Genomic DNA, 22924 nt, shown 5'->3' with positions numbered 1-22924 from the left:
ATGTGTGTTTGTGGGACTGGCAGCTGAACAGTGAGTCACAGCCTATGGAGAGGGCGGAGCCGCCAGATGACTGTCTCAACATTAACCCTTTACTGGAGACTCCCCTTAAAGCGAGCAATAACGCAAGTGCATTTATAATATGTCCCTGTACAATTATCTCATTCTTAAAAGGTATGAATGTCACTACATTCAAATATAAAACCATGTGTCATGTTTTAAACAAAACATTACTTGTGATAAAGAAGTACACTTTAGCATACTTTTAAAAAGAATACTTATTAATGAAAATATGCTTAAAGGCAGGGTAGGCAATGTGTTTCTAAAACACTTTTTGCCAAATTTGTTTAAACTGTCTTTATATACCAATACACATCTAAAATGTAAGTACTCTGAAAAGGAGTTTATAAAAATAGAGTGTCTGTAGTCCTCTCAGGGCTGCAATAAACACAGCTCATTATTCCATTCGGACCGAGTGCTCTGATTGACTGGGCGGCTGTCACTCTCCCTCGTTGCTATGGCTACCAGCCCTGCTAAATAGGAAGCTGCCCACATGCGCGCACTCGGTTGACTCGCTCATTTCGGAAGAGGTGCGTATCGGGGCCTTATAATGGCAGTGAATGGCCGTTTATGTTTAACTATAGCTATTTCATCTATTCTATTCTATATATGATAAAAGTCCTCCGCACAGCTCAGGGGGGTTAATAAAGGCCTTCTGAAGTAAAGCGATGTGTTTGTGTGAGAAAAATATCCATATTTAAAAATGTATCGACTAAAATAACTAGCTTCCGGCAGACAGCCGTACACATCGATTTACGGCGAAAGAGTAACCTGTGACCCTAACGCACGACACATTGATGAACACAGAAGCGCAGAAGTTAGAGCTCCAGTCACGAATTAGAAGTCTAAAACGAGAATTTTTTAAAGAGAAATGTCAGAGGAGCTTGAGTTTGTTGCCCAGCCCTGTTTGTTTGAACCGCGAGAAGCATCAAAGCTAACGCTACTCCTACGTCCTATGTCATACATCATCAAGTGTTACTCCTTTGGCGTAAGTCGACTTGTGTAGGCTGTCTGCTGGAAGCTAGTTCTTTTAGTCAAATAAAGTTTTCAATATGAATATTTTTCTTACACAAACGCTTCGCTTCGCTTCAGAATGCCTTTATTAACCCCCCGAGCCGTGTGGAATAATGGCCATTCACGGCCATTACAAAGCCGGGAAGAGCCAGGGCATTTTTTTATATAACTCAGATTGTATTAGTCTGAAAGAGAAATTTCATATACACCTAGGATGGCTTAAGAGTGAGTAAATCATGGGGTATTTCTTTTTATTTTTGGGTGAAATCCCTCTAAGGCCAGTTCATACCAAGGACAATAATTATGATGATAATGATATGAGAATAGGGAGGTCAACACCACAACTATAACAATAACAACAGAGAGGAACGACATTGTTGGAATCACTTTCAGATAACTTTTTTTTCCAGCTGATGAATGATTACAACATTTACAGCCAATCAGAATCCATCCTGTTTCAAAGAGCTTAAGCATTTAAAGCGGCAGATGACCTAACTTAAGCACATGCTCATAATAAACAGAACATTGTCATGCATTGTTGTGGATACTAATATATAGTTGTCTATATAGTTGTAGATTATCTGTATTGCTCTTATTGTAAATATACACAATGATTACTTATACACACAATTTATAGCTTTTTTTAAATAAAAATTCTTTGACAATTTATTGCTATGAGAAAAGAGTATGTCTGTCAGGAGTTAGTAAGCATCAATAAAGCACACAAGACAGGAGTAGCGAACTTCATCCATCTTGTTTACTCAATCACACACATTAAGGAGGTCCATAACACTTATGAACACAACAAAGTCAGTTTGTTAATAAAAAAAAAATAGCTCACCTCTCCTCGCATGATTTCAGATAACATTCAATTCAAGTCCACAGCACAATTGAATACAAATGATGTATTCTGCATACTTCTTATGAGCTTATTTTTCTCAAATTAAACAAAACTCTCTTTTGAGGAAGCCAAAATAAACCTCTGGCGAGACTACTGATCCTACTCTCTCTCTCTCTCTCTCTCTCTCTCTCTCTCTCTCTCTCTCTCTCTCTCTCTCTCTCTCTCTCACACACACACACACACGCACCTACACAAGTTTATCTTTCCACATGCAATAAATTCCCAAAAGAGCGCTGTTTCAGCAAGTATCCGTGTGTTTGCATGCTATTATTTATGAATTAATGGTGGCCGAAATTCTCAAAACAAATCATCAAGTCCCTGCAGTTCAAAAAAAGCAAAATTTCACCTTTCAGCCGGATGGGGGCAGCCACAAACTGAAAACTGCTAGGAAAGTTATTTCAACCAGTTCACCAAAGAAACCTACACACAGAGCATGATCAGGAACATATTCACTTTTATGTTAGCAACAGGACAATAAGGTTTGTGTGGAGAGTGAATCAGGATGAAAAGAAAAACAAGAGTTCTACAGGAGTCTTTTGAATATCATTCATAAAATATCCCTAATTCAACACCAATACCACAGAAATAAGTGTCCTGAGAATTTACACCTCTTTATGTGACAATACTAGTTAGAGCTAACCGTTAGCTTTCCCATTCATCTCGATGGCAACTGCTCAGCTGGCACACTTGATTTAAATTCTGCCATCTTTGCTGATGGACGATCATTCCTAGATACTTTTTTGTTTTCTTTTCTTTTCTTGACCCCAAGACAGAGCAGGAGCCCCCTTTTTTCCAACTTATGACTCAATTTCTACCAAGAAATAAGCATTGTAGCCTCTAAACATTTGTTTGGTTTTCTCTAAAGCTTACCTGAATTTGTATTAGATAATTATATATAATAATATGACCTAAAATCGTTACAGCACCTTCACATCATTTGATATTTATACGCTCTTTATCCAAAGCAACATACACTTTTTTTAAACGATAAAACAATATTAAACAATAGTATTGATGCAGTATGTACCTTCTGTAACACTAGAACCAAAAAAAAAAAAATGTTTTCTCAAACACTAGTCTCACATGGCAAGATCTCTGACTGGCAGATTAAAGTCTGGCCCACTTTGGCGGCTTGTTTAGGCTAAGAACCACCCACTTAGACAGCAAGGAGCTCACTGACCAAGAATCCTTTTGCTGTTAAGGGCTGAGTTCATCTGAAAAATGTAATTCTAAAATAAAGCCTTGTTGAGACTGTCAGTCAAATCTGATTTTTGTGCAGATCTGATTGGAATCCAATCATAATTAGCAAGTATAAATGCCATGTCAGAATTTCTGGAAATCAGTTTCAGTCAGTTCGCTCTGATTGAATTTTGCATAGCTTTTCTACCTAGTCACTTTTTTTATGCCATGTAAAACAGATGTCAGATGTTGAAAGGAACATGCTGAAAATCAGCTTAGAATTTGGCCCGAAGCTAGAATACTCCCCTGAAAAAGATGCAAAATAGACGTGGGCCAGCAGCCAGGAAATGGTACAGACAACCCCGAAAAAATTGGGGAGCACAAGGCTGTTGGTGCAGCAGTTGTGGGCAGGGGTTTGGTTGCTGGACTGGGAGGGCTCTCGCATCACTGGACAGGAGTTCGATACTCACAGCTTCAGACATGTAAGCTCTGCCGGGCCAGACTTGCTGAAGTCCTACTGCCATGGCCCAACGCTCGAAGAGGGCCCAGTCTTGTAAGGGACATGAGTCAGGGCACTACGGGTCTTGCTCACTTCATTAGTGCCTTGGAGGATGGAGTGGGTTTACGAGAAGGATTCATTGATTGTAAGAAGACATAAAACTGGGCTTTGTTCATTTACCTTGAGAAATGGACACCTGAGCTGATTATCGCCTGCTTCAAACCTAACACTGTCCATTTCTCTATTGCAGATATTGTTGGATGGGCAGAGGTATAAGAGGACACTGAAGAGGATGGTGGGTGTCTCAGATGAGCTGACATCCGCGTGATGATGCCGGAGGCTCAGTTGTGGTGTCAGGTGAAGAACAGGTGCTTGTCATCAGACGGGAAGAGTTACCAAATGCAGAAAACTGTCGAGGAACATAGGCGAGTCGGCTATGTATACAGGCCTCCTCTCGTGCTGATTGGATAGATCATTTTGAATGTGTTCCTCCCGAACTTTGTTAATAAAAATTAATATATCGTAAAGTGCATTAGATAAATTCTGCAGCCAACTGTGTAAATTCAATTATAGAGTTAAAGTGTATATGCACATTCAATAATGCATTAGTAAAAACTTTTATAAAATGTATGAATTTTATACAAAGCATGAACTAATATATACTTTACTATATACATTTTTCTTTTAAAGTAGCTTTTTTTATATCAGGCTCCTATGTTTAGGTTCAGTAATTTAACTCTGATGGCAATGAAAAGTTTATTAGTCAGTTATTTAAATGTCTTATTTGTAAAAGTCCCTTTAGTAAATTCATTGATATTTAACACATTTAGTTGTATTTTGCTGCAAAACCAGCTAAGTCCATGTGTGCTTTTTTCAAAAAACTTCAAAGTCCACCTCTTTGGACAACAAGACATAGTAAACAGTTGAAAAATCACTAAAACATTGCAGATGATGAAAACACAATTCAAAATGTAACAATGAAGAAACTGAACCATACAGTAGGGGGAGTAGTGATGCAAGTGACTGCCGTGTCCATTTCTTTCAAAGTTTTACAGCAGCAGAAGGAACACTGTGTTTACTTGCTACTCGCAAAATCATGTCATCATTGCCACTGGTTGCCTCTGTAACGATGGACAAAACGTGATAACTTGCAACTCGGCAATTAAAAGCCGGCTCATACGCCCACTGTCATTCATCTTGAAATCATACTTGATTCATAATTCAATTTGCATCTTATTATTGTTTTTTTTGTTGACTTGGAGGATTATGCTGACAAAGGGAAGTGGCGTTTAGCGGTTTTTGCTTCTGGAAATCCAAACATTAGCTTATCGTCCATCGACCTCAAATATGGCTTATCACTTGAAGCATGTAAGTAGTTGCAACTTTACAAATCCTCTCGCTCTAATGTTAACCTAGATAAATGTGCGCTATTATCAGGCGCATAAGTGTTTGTGTGGAGAGCGCGCTTACTGCTAACTGAATAGGGTCTACTTTTATTTCTGTAAACTCAAAATAACAACAAAATGGTGTGCTTTTGTAAAATAATGAAAACAATCAGGATGCGCTTTCTGCAGTCTTGGTCTCAGTCACGTCACAAAACAAACCAAAAATCAGTGTATACTTGCTTCACAGACCGAAAGCTTGAAATATTTACTTTCAAATTAACCAATTCAAATCGAAAATAAATAATCAGAGATTATGTAATCTATATCAAACGTGCATATAGGCAGCTAGGCGTAATTGCTTAGAGCTACGTCACACGTAGGCTCACTATTGGCCGACGCTGGTCATGTGGGTGATGCGTGTGACGTACAACAACAGATCATATGCTGTTAAACTAGTAACCTGACTCGAGGCCCAGATAGAAGGTAATGAATAGTTGAAATAAAGTCGTTATTTTTGTTTGTTTTTTGCGCACAAAAAGTATTCTCGTCGTTTGATAAACTTAAGATTGAGCCACTGTAGTCACTTGGACTATTTTAACGATGTCTTTAATACGTTTTTGAGGCCGGCAAGTTCAATCCCTCAAGAAGCCTATGGACTAGTATGGAGGAGTGATCCAGCTCTCAGATTTCATCAAAAATATCTTAATTCGTTTTCCGAAGATGAACGAAGGCCTTACGGGGTTGGAACTACATGAGGGAGAGTAAATACTGACAGATTTTTAATTTTTGGTTGAACTATCCCTTTAATCTCTGCAGCCATTAACACAAAAAACATTATCAGTAAATTATTAAAATGTTTAGACATGTTTAAATGTATCCTTCTGTTTTTCATGACACACTCATAATAATTTGCCTGTGCGCTGTGGCAAGCTTTAATGCGTGCATTTGAGCGCAGATTAGGCTATGTAATATATTGCCAATTAAAGGCTTGTTATTATGATTTATGGCTTATTAATGTTAACACGTGTTTAGTCGACTAATCTCATAAATGAACGAATACTAGTCGACTAGACAGCAAATACTATGGACCCTATTTTAACGATCTAAGTGCATGGTCTAAGGCCACATCCACACGAAGCCAGAGCTTTTCCTAGCCAATGTTTTTTTTCCCTCGTTATAAAAAAAAATCCGTAAACACGGCGCCATCTCAAGAAATATCTGCGTACACAGGAAACCACTGAAACCGACTCAAACCGATGTAGTTTACATGCCAGACCAATAATTGTTTTTTTTTTTAAAAATAATCAATTAATTCCCAGCGATCGTCGAATATTATTTTTGCTTGAAATGCCCATCCCTACAAAATACAAAATGTCTTAATCAGACAAAATACAAGCATCATAGCATAAGAAATAAATAGAAATAAATAAAGAAGTAAAATAAATAATTATAATAACAATACGTTAAAGTATGCCTATAATAAATAAATAAATAAAAGAGGCTCAGTAGCTTGTGAGGCACGAACACAAGCATGTAGTCGCAGTTGTTGCTGTTAGGCTACTGACTTAGCGTGTCTGACTAGTCGACACATGGGGTGATGATGACATCATCGTTTCACAAAATATACGGATTGGCCGTACACACGAAAGCGCAAGGGTGTCGTTTTCAGATTTATCCACTCTGGGACCCGGTTTAAAAAAATAGCGGATTCAGTCTCCCAAAACGCCGGATCCGTCTGGACGAAACTCCGATACGTTACATTTTTTTACGTTTACAGCTAAACGCGTCTCCGTGTGGACAGGGCCTAAAGCTCACGGCTCAAGTGCACTTAGGGCGTGTCCGAATCCACTTTTGCTAGTTTAACGACGGGAAAAATGGTCTGCCCGGCGCATGGTCTCAAAGGGTTGTCCCTATTCTCTTAATGTGTAATGGGTGTGTTTAGGGTTAACGTGAAAAAAGGCAATGAGAGTCTCATCTCCCATTCCCTTTAAAAGGGGAGGAATGGCTCACGCCATGCTTATCTGTGAGGTTAAAGCGCGCAAGCAGACCATCTACGGGACACGCCGGATTCCACCATATCTTTATGTACACAATAATAATCTTGGACATTTTATTTGTAATATTTGGCATGTTTGTGTGCTGCTGCGTGTGCCTGTGTGTGTAATAAGAAGAGTGTACGCGCGTTTTGCACCCGCCCTATAATAGGCGCATATTACTTTAAATAATAAAAAAGGGCATATTGCCCTTTAAATAATAAAAAAAAAATACTGCGCCATACACTTTAGACAAGGTTTTTGTTTTAGTTGCCTCAAAATAGCAACATGCCAACAATGCGCCTGAAAAAATGCCTTGTGTCGCACCTGGTACTGCATTGGGCCATATATGTTGCACAGTGTGGTGCAGTTCTAAAGTTGAGGATTAATTGTGCATGGTTGTCCTCTCCTACAGCACATCATTTATGTTGTACGTGCTTACGCCAACACAACTGAAAACCAAACAGAGAACATGGAAAGTTGTATGTGAACACCATACACATTAACACTGGAGTGACACAAGTGTTGGTCGGATAGTGACAGCATGTGGTCAGATAATTACAGCACTTTCAACAATAAAAAATATTTTTGTGCTGCTTTGTTTGTATGGTTACAAACTTTGGTTTGAAAACAGTTTCACTGATGTCTTTAGTATGTTTGAGAATTCTTATATGATATGACAACATTATTAAAACATGGCGTCCTCAAGCACAGGCATGTGCATTGTGACATCTGCACATCTGGAAGAAATAAAAGTTCACAGAGGAGTTGAGATTCACTCCACCTAAAAATAGATTAGTGATCTGCTGTAGTTTAAGCAATAACTGGACAAAGTCACATACTATCTTAAAGCGTTCAGTGCATAACAAATGTGAGTAGTCCGGTGTAAAGGGTGTTAATGTGATGAGTACAGACACCCAAATATTAATGCTGTCAATGTTATTTCATTTGTTTACATGTTTCCAGCACACAAGGCCCAAATTTGCATTTGTTTTGCATTGCATGCACCAATCCTTAAATACAGACAAATATTTACAGAGATATATGATACTCACATGTATGCAAATAATATCAAGTAGGCTAACCAATTTTGGGGAGTAACTACTGTAGCTAAAAGTAGTGGTGCTACTAACTGAACTGAAAGTGGCTTAGTAGCTTCAAAATAGTGTAGCCTTTTCAGAAATATTTCAGTATAATTCATATTTTTTTGTCATATTTTATTGCACATACAGGATTAAAACCAAGTGAACTGAGGTAATAATCGCATGCCTCTATGGTAGTCCGATTCATTCTAGTTAATCAGTTCATTCGGATATATACTTATACAGGTGCTGGTCATATAATTAGAATATCATCAAAAAGTTGATTTTATTTCAGTAATTCCGTTAAAAAAGTTACACTTGTATAGTATAGACTCATTACATGGAAAGTGGGATATCTCAAGCCTTTATTTGTTATAATTTTGATGATTTTGGCTTACAGCCTGTGAAAACCACAAAATCAAAATCTCAGGAAATTAGAATATTACATGAAATCACACAGTAATTACACAGTAATCCCGTGGTCATTGAACCAGGTTTTGGTTCTTTTGGCAGTGTGGGCAGGTGCAAATCCTGCTGGAAAATGAAGTCAGCATGAAGTGCTCTGAAAATGTCCTGGTAGACGGCTGCGTTGACTCTGGATTTAATAAAGCATAGTGGAACAAAGTCCTCTTTTCTGATGAGAGCAAATTTTGCATCTCATTTGGAAACCAAGGTCCCGGAGTCTGGAGGAAGAATGGAGAGGCACACAATCCAAGATGATTGAATTCCAGTGTGAAATTTCCACAGTCTGTGTTGGTTTGGGGAGCCATGTCATCGGCTGGTGTTGGTCCACTGCTGTCCACTCATTTTCAGAGCACTTCCTACATGCTTCCTTCAGTAGACGAGCTTTATGGAGATGCTGACTTCATTTTCCAGCAGGACTTGCACCTGCCCACACTGCCAAACTAACCAAAACCTGGTTCAATGACCATGGGATTACTGTGTAATTACTGTGTGATTTTCATGTACTATTCTAATTTTCTGAGATTAAGATTTTGTGGTTTTCACAAAATGTAAGTCATAATCATCAAAATTATAACAAATAAAGGCTTGAAATATCTCACTTTGCATGTAATGAGTCTTGTATAATATACAAGTTTCACTTTTTGAATGGAATAACTGAAATAAATCAACTTTTTGATGATATTCTAATTATATGACCAGCACCTGTATTATTAAATTGATATCCTCATTGATAATGTGCCTAAAGATATTTTTATATTATTTATACCTGTTAGTTCCTTTTTATTAGTAGTTTAACAGTAGTTGAACTACTTTAAACTTTGAAACGTTAACATTTTAAACATGTTTCTCCAAAACAGTTCTTGACATGAGACCAACTGGACATGAAACATCCAAGGCTGAAAGTCTATACAGCTGTTGAGACTTTCCATCTCCTGTAAAGTGTGCCAAAGTCATAAATCTGAACTGCACTTAATGGAAGAAATTTTTTTTTCAGCCCTACAGCGGCAAACGACTCTTAAGTTATTCCATTCATACTGCAGTTGACCTGCCTGATCTGATTTCAGCAATCAAAATAAACTTTGACAAAGCAGATCCTATGTAACTGACGTAAAGTACAGCAGATGTCCAAACATACCCAATGCAAGAGTGTCGTCTCCGAGTTGAGCCACAATTAAAGAGTGAATTCCTCCTGAGGATTCGAGGATCCCTGTGCGTCATTTCAAAAAGCTGTGGAAACAACTTTAAGTCTTGGTCTTTTACCAGCACTTAGTAAAAAGAAACATCCTTAGAGTTTCAGTCTATTTTAAAGCTCAACCAAATGAACAGACAGGTAAAACCATGTTCAGAAAAGTAAAGATCGATAGAGCCTAGGCAAAAATCTGACACCTTAGTCCAGGACGTCTTGTCTCCATTTACAGAACCTCATCCTCAGGGTCTGTTGAACAAGAATGTGATGACTAGCTCATGTAGATCATCATCCAAAGCTGATAAATATCTTCTGAAACATGCCAAATAAGGTTCATCAGAAACTCTATCTACTTTCAAAAACTTGCTTTCATAATTCAATCATAAAACTCTTTGTTTAACTTAAGGGACTCCCGAGGGACACATTTTAGAGGTTCAAGGTCCCGCTAAGTTTCCATATGAGTGTTTCTTGGGCTAAATGTTAGATGGGCGGGAAGAAGCAAGAGAAGAGAAAAGAAAGAGAGAGGGGGAGGTGTAGTACACTGAGCCTGGAGGGTGGTGTGCAGTCACACGCTGCAGCATTTCATATACATGTGTATTGTGAATTGTCTGCGATGGGTGGCTCCCACCAACATCATCAGAGTAAGACGCAAACACACACACAGCATGAAGTGAAAACAACACACTCTTGCGGTGGGTGCTGTTCTGACATGCCTATGCTATTGTCTGCATACTTCATTTTCATTGCATACTCCTTTCTTACACTTAGCGAGAGAATGACCTGATCTAAACTTTTAGAACTTCAGCTTTGCAAAGCGTCCAATCAGAACTTAAGTTTGGTAGCATGTCTGATCAGAATTTCAATTCAGTTCTGTGTCCAATCTTTCATTTTGCTACAATGTTAGTCCCGTGCCATATCGGATCAAAAGTCAGTTTAAAATTGTGTCCGATCACAAATTCAGTCTAGTAATGTGTTCGATCTGTAGTTTGCTACAGTCTGATCTGAATTTCAGTCCAGTATGTCTGAGTGTACAATCAGAACTTCTTTTGACACTGTGTACGACTTTATTTTAGTGTTCAAGTGACCATTTTGAACTTCATTTTGGTCAGTTTAAAATTGTGTCTAATCAGAACTTCAGTCCAGTACTGGGTCACTACTCTCAGTTTGGTTCAATATCCTGTCCAATCACTTCCTTATTATATTATGTCAGATCTGGCAATCAGTTTTGTTATTGCCACAGTTATGTGTCATCAAAAATGCAGTGGTTCCTGTAGAAACATGACTCCACTGCCTGGATTAGAGCCATCTAAGAGTCCGACCTAAATCTACCCACTTTTCTGATCAGGAATTTTTAGACTGGAATGTACAGATTGTTTTGAAGGGTTTGCAATGAAGTAATATCAAGCTAAATGATAACAGCATTTATTTTATCATATAGTGACCCTTACGGAACAAAAGTATATGGGAATATACTGCAAAATATAATGCAATATATTACTTAATACATTTCCATATATGGGAAACGAGTGCCTATATTTTTCAATATACTGCAATATATGCATTGACCATGTATGGCTATATATTAATGAATATAAAATATTTATAAATGAAGACAAAAATAGCAGTACATTTAATATTCACAAAGTTCTATCATTTACTGTGTACATATATTGCACATACATGTTCATATATAAATTTGAATGTAAATACATTATGATATATTAGTAAGTGATATTGTCCCATGTTTTTCAATATATGAAAAGCGGCAATTCCTTAGGTATTATTCAATATATTGTAAAATATTAACACAATATATTATTCTGTATATTTTCAAATATACTGTTAAACCAATTGATATATTGATAATTCGTATATAGGAAATATATTATTTTTCCATAAGGGGAACAATCTAGCCATCCATCCATACATCTGTCCATTCACTTCTCAAGCGGTTTGTCCCATGTAGGGTCACGGGAATGCTGGAGTCTATAGCATCTCGGGCTGTAGGTGGGGGAAACACCCTGGATGGATGGTCTGGCGAGCAAAAGTACTTCAAATCAGTTCAGTTTTAAGAAGAAGAAAAAAAATTCCATTCCTTCTAACGACAGTTAAGACTGAACAAGTTAGATCTAAAAAAAAAAAAAATTGCAAAGAATGAAACATTGCTTCATCAGACAGGATAATAAGCTCTGGAATAAGTTTTCTTCAGCTGGTCATGACCTTTAAGTAGAAAATAGTCTGACGTCAGAATCCAGAAAGAATTTGTGCACTCTGTTTCGGCAGATTGGGGCAATGGAACTGTTTACATGAAAGTCAGAGTCACTAATATTTGCACAGCTCACTCATTCCAACAGTTGTTGTACTGTGTCTGATGGCTGACTATTTCCATGCATGTACTGCTTGATGAAATTAATCAGAATTCATTTTTAGAGGATGTCTCACATATGGATCCCAGTAAAAGAGAAGGAAAACAAAGAATGAAACAGAACAAACAAACCCTAGAAGAAAGATATTGTTATGTTGTCTTATAAAAAATTTCAGAGAAATGCCCTGTCCACGAGTAATAGGGTGCGAGACACAGCACCTGAGGCAAAGAGATTTAAACCAACAAAAGCCTCCTTTCACAGCCTACATGTGGCTGGCTCTTTTCAGAACCGTGTTTTCTGGCATATTTTATCATTTAAACCCTGGTTAACCTGAAGAAAACGTCCAACTCTTTAGTCTGGAGGACTCCGCGTGATCTCCTGAGGTGGATGATGCATATCAAGATGAACAATAATGTGACCATCAGCATAAAAAAAAACCATTGTACCTGTAACAGAGACAGTCTATGCAGAGGAAAGGCCAGGTGCTCTGATAAAACCAAACACCGCCAGTGCACCGGGTAAAGTGTCCTCTCCAATATGATTTAGAAGGTGTTAAAGTATAAGAGTTTAGCACTGAATAAGAAAGTTTTGGGATACAGAAACTCTGGATTATTATCAATTTTTAGAGTTTTTCTTTTTTATCAGCCGATATTGAACATTTAATTGAACATCCTCATCTAACACTCACTTAAAGTTAATCTTGAACATCGATAATGAGCAATTTTTCTAGAACAGAACAGTCTTTTCTTTGGTAAAAAAAAAATGTAGAAAGGGGACAGATTGGGAGAGTGTAAGGTGAATGAAAGTGTCAATCTTGAGTGCAAAACTTCCACATACTGTAACTCAAGCATAAATTAGATTAATTATAACAATTTACCATCTTCCATACACTCAGGACAAAACATAAACATTGCAATTTTCCATCTCCTCTGCTCAGTCTTTTCATTTTCACAATCTGTCACAATGCTCTGATAGATTCCCCTCACATGACACTTTGCATAAGATGCGCTGAATGATTAAGCATAGATATGTAGTTTAGTAAACATATATTCTTATTTTTAGTTTTAACCCTAACTTCATTTAATCATTTGACATGTAGCCTTTACATCATTTGACACTGGTGGGAGTATTTGTCAAAAGTGCCTCGGTTATGACTGTAACCTCAGTTCCCTGAAGAGTTAATGAGGCGCTGCGTCATAAGCTTTACGACATTATGGCAAAGCCTCTGCATGATTGTGTCCTGAAGCACATGTGAAATCAGTCCAATTGTGTGATGGAGCATCATAGGTGGGTGATGTAAGGACTAGGTTGGTATAAAACACCCCTGAACCACACAATGTCAGCTTCTGATAGGCTGAAGCAAGTCGATTACATGTGTGCCGGAAGTATGGCGGGGCGACACAGCGTCTCATTCCGTTTCAGGGAACCGAGGTTAACCTTGTAACCTTTCAAGGGACTTTGCTCTGCATCATAAGTTTTATGACACTATGGGGAAATTAATTTCCACTATGCCATGCTGACCAATGCCTGTCTAGAGTGAATCCTTTGTAAGAGCACAACTAAGACTGAAGAACCTGGGACCCTGGTCTGGAGCCCATGTCAAGGCCATAAAACCTGACAAATGTGTGCGGAGAGAACCAGTCCGCTGCAGCACATACAGCTCAGAGAAGGCCCAGAAAGCAAGGCCAAACTCCTAGTAGAATGGGCCCGGAAAATCAAAAGAGGAGGCTGACCGGCCGATTCATAAGCAAGAGAAATAGCATCAACTCCCCTCTTTCTCATTCTCTGCTTAGACGCTGGTTGCCCCTTTCTGGGTGACCCAAAGGATACAAAGAGTCGGTCAGACTTACGCCACATGGCAGCTCTGTTAACGTAAGCGTCAAGTGCCCTCACTGGGCAAAGCATATTTCATTTTTCCTGGTCTGACGTGCGAAGGGGCAGAGGACAGAAGGCCTGCAACACTATAGATCTGGCCACATTAGTGGGGACCTTAGGAACATTACCCAGCTTATGTTAAAGAAAATCCATCACCATGCCAGATGCGAATTCCAAACACGAAGGGAAAACGAAAGGGCTTGTAAATCTTCAATTCATTTGCGAGATATAATGGCCAACATAAATAAAGCCTTCAAGTTCAGAAACGTTTCTAAATGGAACTACAGAGGCTGTCGAGGAGATTTAACGTCATCACGTTGAACAGGTAAGCTCAGTCCACTTTTACAGCCTATTTAAGCTTACAATTGTGCTCTTAAACTAAACTATTATAACTAGGGATGGGGCCGATCCGATCCAGTATCGGTATCGGCTCCGATACAGCCATTTTTGCCGGATCGGGTATCGGTCAGACGAGGCCGATCTAAATCCGATATTGTGTGTTTACTATTGTGTTATTGTTAAGCCCCACAAAAGTATTATAAAGCACCATTAAGTGTTCGTGCACTATATTATAAGTGTTCTGAAGCCATTCTATAGTATAATGTGAGATAGAAATGAATATTTAAGTCATTAAATTCAAGATCACGTAAACTGTTCCCTCCGCTGCGGCTGTCAATCATTCTTCATTCAGCATTCAACAGCGTGTCGCGTTCGGTTATGACAGTCAACTCGATGAAACTCTCCAAGATGATTCAATTACTACTATTATACTTGATCTGTAGATAAAGCTCTATGGTTTCGGATAAAATGACTATCTTGCTGGACTTGCTGTACCTTAATCATGTTACTTTTTAACGTGTGTCTGTTAGATCACAACAATGGAGAGCACTAGGCTATAATTGTTCTTCAAGCACACAGTAACTGAAATTTAAAACTGTTAAAAGAAAAGGCTGAATAAACTATTGCATAGATAGATACTGTACAATACACTACGCATCAATATGTCTTTCCTTTGTGCGTTGAACTTTTCAATGCGGACTCGACGCGCTGCGCGCTGTGACTCCATGTGCTTCAAGCGCATCATTCTGCGCTCGGGATGCGCATAAGCGCTTTGTGCCGCACTGTATTGGAGTCTTTCATAATCATATCATAATACTTTTGCGCAATGAAAGATTATTAAATGTCCCATCTATCATATGTTGCTGCCTCAATAAACAGCTGTGCTATACATTAAAAAAAGTCTTAATTTTATAGTAGCTAGACTATATATAAAATAATTTATCTTTTTGATTTTTGTTATCTTGTTTTTTATGAATGTATTTTACAACAATACAAACAGCAATGTGTAACGTTTTACCAGATTTGGTGCTGGTGCCTACACTTATTGTCTCTTATTTGTTTCTAACCTTATACTAACCTCAAGTTGCCTTTTGGGACATACATGCATACATATCATACTTGCCTGTAGAGAGAAGTTTATTGCAGCATCATATAAAATCAACAATAATGATAATAATAATATTAAAGCAAACACAGCTCTGGTGTCGGAATAGTACCGGTATCGGCCGATATCCAAATTCAGGTATCGGGATCGGATCGGAAGTGAAAAAATGCGGATCGGTGCATAACTCAAATGTCTGGGAAAATGTTTTTAGATAAAAACTGAAAGAGTTGTCGGAAGCTTTGTGATGGTGATGTTGAATTTGTGGGACTGTGGTGTACTTTGTTTATAGCCTACCTTAGCTTTTTAGTTCTGGCAACCACATTTAGGCTTCAAAATTAATAAAAGGTGTGTTCATTAGTAATAATTATTTGATGGACAAAACATGCAAGTATCATAAACTTTTTTTGGTCACAGAGCTTGTTTATGTTTTATGAAGAAAGTTTAGGAGGAGAACGTTCAGATAATTAAACCTAATTTAACACCTGTGGAGCGCATTCAGATAATTAAACCTAATTAAACACATATGGAGGTCATTCAGATAATCAAAGCTAATTAAACACTAGTGGAGCACATTTATTTAATCAACCCAATCAACGATTTAAGAGGTGTATATATACAGCAGACAGTTTAACAGCATCCCTCCACCACCCCATCTCCTCACGTCTAGTTCTAACTACTCTTACAACAACAGGGGGGAGTACTCTGGGTTCGGGCAAAAAATTCAGAGCTCGGAGCCCTCCCCCCGGACAGCACGCCAAATACGCATAATCTTAACGTCACCTGTGAGACGCACCGGTCTTGCATCTCTCATAGAGGAGCGGAAGCATAAAAGGAGGAGTGACGACGCTGAAGACCGAGAGAGGAACAGTCCTGATTTTATGTTGTTTTTTTTCCCCTATGTGTAGCCAGCAGTCGTCCGTGAGGGGCTGCTGGCGGATCCTTTGTTTTTTTATTTGTTTGTATTTTACTATTAAAAAGTTTAAATGTTCGCCGGTTCCCGCCTCCTTCTTCCCTGAATCTTAAACCTTGCTACATATACTAACAAAAATTTTACTATCTTTTAATATATTAAAAATATAATATATTATATTTATTATACAAGGAGCGACGGCCCGTGGTGCCATCACAGCGAGGCACTAAATCACTCTCCAGGACATTCTCATTCATGGTTCCATGCTGGTGGAATGATCTCCCCACTTTCATCCGGAATGCAGAATCCCTGACAGCATTCAAAAGACAACTGAAAACTCATCTCTTCCGTGAGTACTTAACATAAAAATAAAACATAAAAAATAAAAAAATAAATAAAAAATAAATAAAAAAATCCTTCTCTTTTAAATCTTTCCTTCTCTTTTAAATCTTCCATTGTCTGGCTTTTGCTACTCTGAGCAATGCCTGAACTTTGTATTTTGAGCACTTCTTGCTTTGTTCTTGCCTCTTCACGATGACTCACTTGCTTTAGTCCTCAGTTGTAAGTCGCTTTCGATAAAAGCATCTGCTAAATAAGTAAATGTAAATGTAAATATTTTCACAATACAACTTTTAACACACTTTAAAAAAATACTTTAGTATATCTTATAAAAATATATTTTAGAAAAATATACTTGAAGGGAAAATTCAGTTTATTTTTTAAAAGTGTATTTATTTGCACTTTATTAAAAACATATTTTAGGTATATTTTAACTGTGTGCTGGAAATTATCATTGTAACAATGGATTGAAAGTATACTTTCATAATACATTATAGTGTACAATAGTATTTTGCACAAAGTATAGTTTAAAGTTAAAATAATAAAGTTTTATTTGTCTAATAATGTACATTTGTTATTGAAGACAAAGTTATTAATTCTATTAATTTTAATAATTAATAATATTATTAAAACACCAAATAACACACGACACCAAATAACACGGAAAGAGTGACACAGATCGCTTGCTGAAGACAGAAGCTGACATTGTTTTGTTCAGGGGTGCTTTATACCTTCCTTGTCGTGACGTCACCCGCCTATGACGTTCCGTCACACCATTGGACTGGTTTCACATGTGCTTCAGGGCGCAATAACGCTGAGGCGTTCCCATGGTGTTGTAAAACTTATAACGCAGCGCCAGTTCCCTTGAAAGGGAAAATTATTTTAAAATTATACATAAAATGATAACTCTTCATTACATTCGGAAATATCTAATATTGTCATTCTTAAATACGTTTAATAACCATGGGATTTTAGTACTTTAAGATAAGAGATTACTTATATGTGTGACACAATGTTTGTTTACACTGCAGTGCATAGTGGGAGAGTCTGTCAGAGCAAATATACTGTATTTCTAATTAACTAGCCCAACCACTTGTTGTCACGAAAGAGATAAACATTAGTGATTGCTGAACTGAGAGAAAGATATACTGTATAGTTACCTAATACTTTCAAATTACTTTTGCAATAATTAATTTTGTAAATAATGTTTATAAAATAAAAAATAAAAGATAGGCATATGAGGTTGAAAAGACGAGGTTGAAAAAGTTTTGGGAGATTATTCATCCATATAAACGACAACCGGTCATTTGTCAGAATAGTTACCTAAACATTAGTGGGCATCAAAACAACAGCATCTTTTCAATAAAAAATAAACAAAAGTCAACCTGGTTTTAGTAGCCCGTCAGTGGTGTCACAGAACAGTTTAAGCTGTTTTTTTGACGGAAGAGCGAGATGGTGAACTGCAGAGATTATCTTGACCTCCATCCTCATTATAATCATCTTCACCATCAGCTTCATAACAGCTGGTGTTCAACACCATATCCGTACACCGCCATCTGTACACCATTAACTGTCACACTATTATTTTACAGCAAATACAACTCTCATATGCATAAACACAGCTGTTCTCACTAAATATCACCAGCAGATGGGGCTCACGGAGACTTTCACTGACTCTTGCTTAGTACTGTAGTGAGCTGCCTACATAAACCATTTAAAGGCAATGTTTCCCAACCTTGTTCCTGGAGGTACACCAACCGTTTACATTTTGGATATCTCCCTTATCTGAACCATCTATTTCTGGTTTTGAGTTGAATCAGTTGTGTTTGATTAGGAAGAGTTTGAAAATATGTACTGTTGGTGTGCCTCCAGAAACAGGGTTGGGAAACACTGTTTTAAGGCATCATAGTCATGCTTCAGATGGCACTCCAGTTCCAAAATGTTGGCTGTGACCTTATGTGCCTTCTAAATAACCATTTATTTCTTCAAATTTGAAGACAGCATTGCACAGTGTATTCAACAACTTCATTGAAAAGTTAATCCAAGATAGCGGATAATGCAAGAGAAATGTGAACTATAAATATATATGTGTGCGTTTCATAAAAAAAAAAAAGTATTACAGTTTTGAAATTATTATTAAAATGTAAACTGCCCAAAATACTTACTATATGTGTGCTGTATTTGTTTATTGGATTATGTTGTTATCTTAGCAACATGCTAACATCAAAATCTATTGAAATCATTTGTATGTGGAGCAATAATTTTTGTGCTGCACAAAGCTGCTGCCTATGTAGAGCATTCTATATCACTTCCTTGACTATTAGGAAACTTAAGAAATCAGATGATGTTTGCTTGGTGGATGATAACTTATATAAGCTGATAAATCCTATAGACATAAGACCTGTTCACACTAAGATGAATATTTGGTGCGCTAAACATTTCAATTTGAGTTCAATTTCGTTTATTAATGCATCTGTTCAGGCCGACACAAATATTAATGCAAAGGAGAGATGTTCAAATCTCTTTTTATCACACTGCGAAGAAAGCTGGCCACATACTACAACTACAACTTGTTGGTCTCATGAATAGACTATTTTGCTACGCGCCAGTGAATAGCAGAGTAAGAATCCCAAAACCGTTTCCCTTTCAGGGAAATTGGGATCACTTCAGGGAGCCCTATCATCTTCAAGTGTATACAGAACGAGCCAATGAACGTTGGCGTGCGTGAATCGCGTCACCCGCCCCGCCCTGCATCACGGGTAAAAACAGGAAGCGGGCGCACGCACACATTGTCTTTCACTTCAGAGCCGATCTATCGTTGACTCTGAGTTCTGCAGACTGCTGCTGCATTGAGACCGTCACCCTTGTACCATTCTTTCCGGAAGTGCATGAGGAGCTAACTAGGACGTGGACGTATAGTGCCAGAAGCAGTCCTAGCGGCTCCTCCCTCCTCACCACCCTCGATGGCGGAGCAGCTAAGGGGTATGTGGATGTCCCGCCGGTGTTGCGTGCCGTTGCGATGCAGCTGTGTCCAGCATCCGCTTCCTCCTGGCGGGGCAATCCATGCCTCCCATCCAAGGCATGTAAGTTTTCGTCCGGTCTCACGGCGAAGGCTTACAGAGCCTGTAGACAGGCTGCTTCCGCCCTCCATGCCATGGCGCTTCTGCAGGTCCACCAGGCCCAGGAGCTCATGGACATGAACGAGAGCTCCTCCGGGAGCTCCGTGTGGCAACTGACCTCGCTCTCCGAGCGACAAAAGAAACCGCACATTCAGTTGGTCAGGCGATGTCCACCTTGGTGGTCCAGGAGTGCCACCTTTCGCTCAACCTGGCGGACATGAGGGACACCGATAAATATCGCTTCCTGGATGCCCCTATCTTCCAGGTTGGGTTATTCTGCGACGTGGTCGAGAGCTTCGCCCAACAGTTGCCGCCCAGAATCAGACGGAGGCCATCCGACACATCCTGCCCCGGCGGACCGCTGCTGCTCCCACCCATCCGCCGTCCACAGACCCTCCATCCGCTCGTCGAGATCGAGGGCCGGTGGAGGGCCGGGAGAAGAATCTTTTGTTTCCTTTTCTTTGTGTTCCGTCTCTGACCCACCGGCCAGTGGCAACCACAATTTCAACAAAAGAGCAACTTCTGAAACCTCTGGGTCCCAAGAGGGCGTGCTTGGCGGTCGACGACGCTATGCCTTGTCACCCTCAAGCCCCTCTTTCATCGCCAGCGAGCAGCAGTGGCTGTGTTCCGGACGTACTGACACCTCCGCACACTCACTCTGCCCTTCGACTGAAGCAGATACGTGTTGCACCACACACTCAAACCCCACTCCGGGGCCCTATGCCGTCCGAGTCGGGTCCCTGCATTCCGCCGCGCTGCCCCACCCCTGGTACGACTGTGGTGCCATTGGTCCCACTTGTGCGGTGTCTGGGAGCCTGGCTTGTGCTTCCCAGCCCGTCGCGCTGGCTCATCTGTACTATCAGACTCGACAGTGCGAATGAGTTCGCCCACCGTCCACCTGTGTTCAAGGGCATTCTGTTCACCCGTGTTCTGGCGGACAGTGCTCAGGGCAGAGATCGCTTTTATACCCTATGTGTTGAGCCGGTTTCTTCCAGTGTGCTCACTTCAACCAGCCGGTGAGTTCCCGCTCTAGTGTCAGCTTGCTGCGCCACTCTCCTCCACGTGGAGTGGATATGTGCGCTTTCTGCTCCAGTCCAGTTCCCCACTCAGGCCAACCCTGTAGAGTTCCTCCGCACCCCTTCGGCAGTCGGATATTGCGGAGCGTCCTACGCCAGGCCTAGTGCTCGCATGCTTGAGTAACTTGTGCTAGGCTGGGTTCTATATGTGGTGATCCCTGCGGCAATCCCATATGTGTATTCTCCCACATTCAGCTGCCGTCACTGTCTGGTGTAGCCTCCCCCTTCTCAGGCTGGAGACACCCCAGTGACATTCCATATGTTGCATTGCCCCTCCGGCCAGTCCCGGCCTCTCCCCTGGAAAGGCACGCTTTCCCAGTGTTACCCAAAGAGTTCCACTGTGTGGGGTATAACGGAACAGCAGTTTGAAATCCCTCTACGCAGGCCTTCTGTCCAAGTCAGTTGAGGGTCTGAGAGTCTTGGGTAGGGTGCTGAATGTGGCAGCAACCGTGGCGTTTTCCATGGGATCCCAATTACGTCATCACGTCGACGTTACGTCGAACGTGAGCGACTGAAAGGGAACGTCTTGGTTAGTAATGTAACCCTCATTCCCTGAAGGAGGGAACAGGAGACATAATGTCCCGTCGCCACCGTTGCTGACCATCGCTGCACAGCCATCACGATCTCGGCTCCTCAGCGAAAACAATGTGTGCGTGCGCCCGCTTCCTGTTTATACCCGCGCTGCGGGGCGGGGCGCGTAACACGATTCACGCACGCCAACGTGCATAGGCTCGTTCTGTAGACACTCGAAGATGATAGGGCTCCCTGAAATGATCCAAATTACGCCGTCACGACGACGTTAGGTCTCCCGTTCCCTCCTTCAGGGAACGAGGGTTACATTAGTAACCGAGAGGTTCTCTTGTCTCTGTACTCTGTATTTGGTGTTGTTTAATAAACACCACAGTGAATACAAAAAATTTCAGCTAAATGAAAAAATGTACTCTTTGACTTCCTTTATTTTCTGTGAAAACTGGATGTCAGAAGCAGAAAGTTGTGGGTTAACTGGGGTATTTCTGCTTTTAAATATGCGCCACCTACTGTCAGAGAGTGAATTTCCATTTTCATTCAGATTACATATGAAAATCAAACCAAATTTAAATACCGAATATTCATAGTGTGAACAAGAACAGTGCCGAATCTAGGAACTTGGGAGTGGGCTCTTTTAAGCAACAACCACATAGCCACACCCCTATAGAAACCACCCACAAAACCTTAGCATTGTGTGGGTCACAGGTTATTCAGAAAATGTAAACGTTTAGATTGTAACCCTGCTTTAGGTCACAGACAAGCCTCCTGAATTATGTAAGGACGTAACAAAGGACTTTTCCAGTCTCCTTGAAAATGTTCCTTTCAAGGCCATCACCGTAGAAACATTTTAATTTATTTTGCCCAGCATTCGATTCAGACAGTCTAACAATAAATATGTGGTAAAAAGCTAGTCCCAGACACTCTGCTAAAGAGATCTGTGAACATGTATATTTAGATATTTATCATTTTTCTCACTTTGCTGTTATCATGGTCTACATTTTCTGTTGGGGAAGAGAAACTGATGATTTGTGCTTTGGAGAACAGGTGGACCTTGCTTCTGTCATGAGAGAAGTCAGGCTGGACCATTTGTTTTGTACCGTCAAGCCATCTGCTACCGTCGTGAGACACTGTGATGGCCCCATCCCCCTTCAGATAATACTGGATTTTGTCCCAGTCTGTTTCTGATGACATCGTGACCCTAACCAAGAAAATGCTATAAAAGCTTTTAACATCATTTCAATTAGTAGCCAGATATAAGAAGAAAAGCTACATTTCCAGCACTGGTGTAGGCTCTGTAGACATGTATCATGTGACAACTTACATTACCATTCCTATAATACTTCCTCATCATAAATCCTTTCTGAGCAACAACTAATCTGACAAATTGTATTGAAGAAAATAAAAAGAAAGTACAGACTGCAGACCAAAAGAGCCTCGGTGACTAGCAATAATTAAATCAAAAGGGC

The 22924-nt window shown here is 39.7% G+C and overlaps 1 protein-coding gene across 6 annotated transcripts in view; it reads right to left on the bottom strand.

Annotated features, from left to right (window-relative positions):
- The window catches only part of pde4cb (phosphodiesterase 4C, cAMP-specific b), a 106181-nt gene that overhangs the window by 35045 nt on the left and 48212 nt on the right, over positions 1–22924 (bottom strand). The window contains exons 1-2 of one of the 6 annotated variants that reach the window (XM_077202729.1): positions 10002–10063; positions 9751–9842 (exon numbers count right to left, since the gene is read on the bottom strand). The exons of 3 other annotated variants lie outside the window; for them this stretch is intronic. In XM_077202729.1, the coding sequence (XP_077058844.1) occupies positions 9751–9833 (83 nt within the window). In that variant the 5' untranslated portion in view covers positions 9834–9842; positions 10002–10063. Of the gene's footprint in view, positions 1–9750; positions 10292–22924 lie in introns of those variants that run through there. 2 more of the 6 variants (XM_077202728.1, XM_077202735.1) reach the window with 2 other exon arrangements.

This window comes from Siphateles boraxobius, unplaced genomic scaffold (genome assembly GCF_051911475.1).
Source record: "Siphateles boraxobius isolate OS27281-9 unplaced genomic scaffold, OSU_SipBor_1 5, whole genome shotgun sequence".
Lineage (NCBI taxonomy): Eukaryota > Metazoa > Chordata > Actinopteri > Cypriniformes > Leuciscidae > Siphateles > Siphateles boraxobius.
The sequence above is the reverse complement of the archived record's forward strand: the minus strand, read 5'-3'. Positions and strand labels throughout refer to the sequence as shown.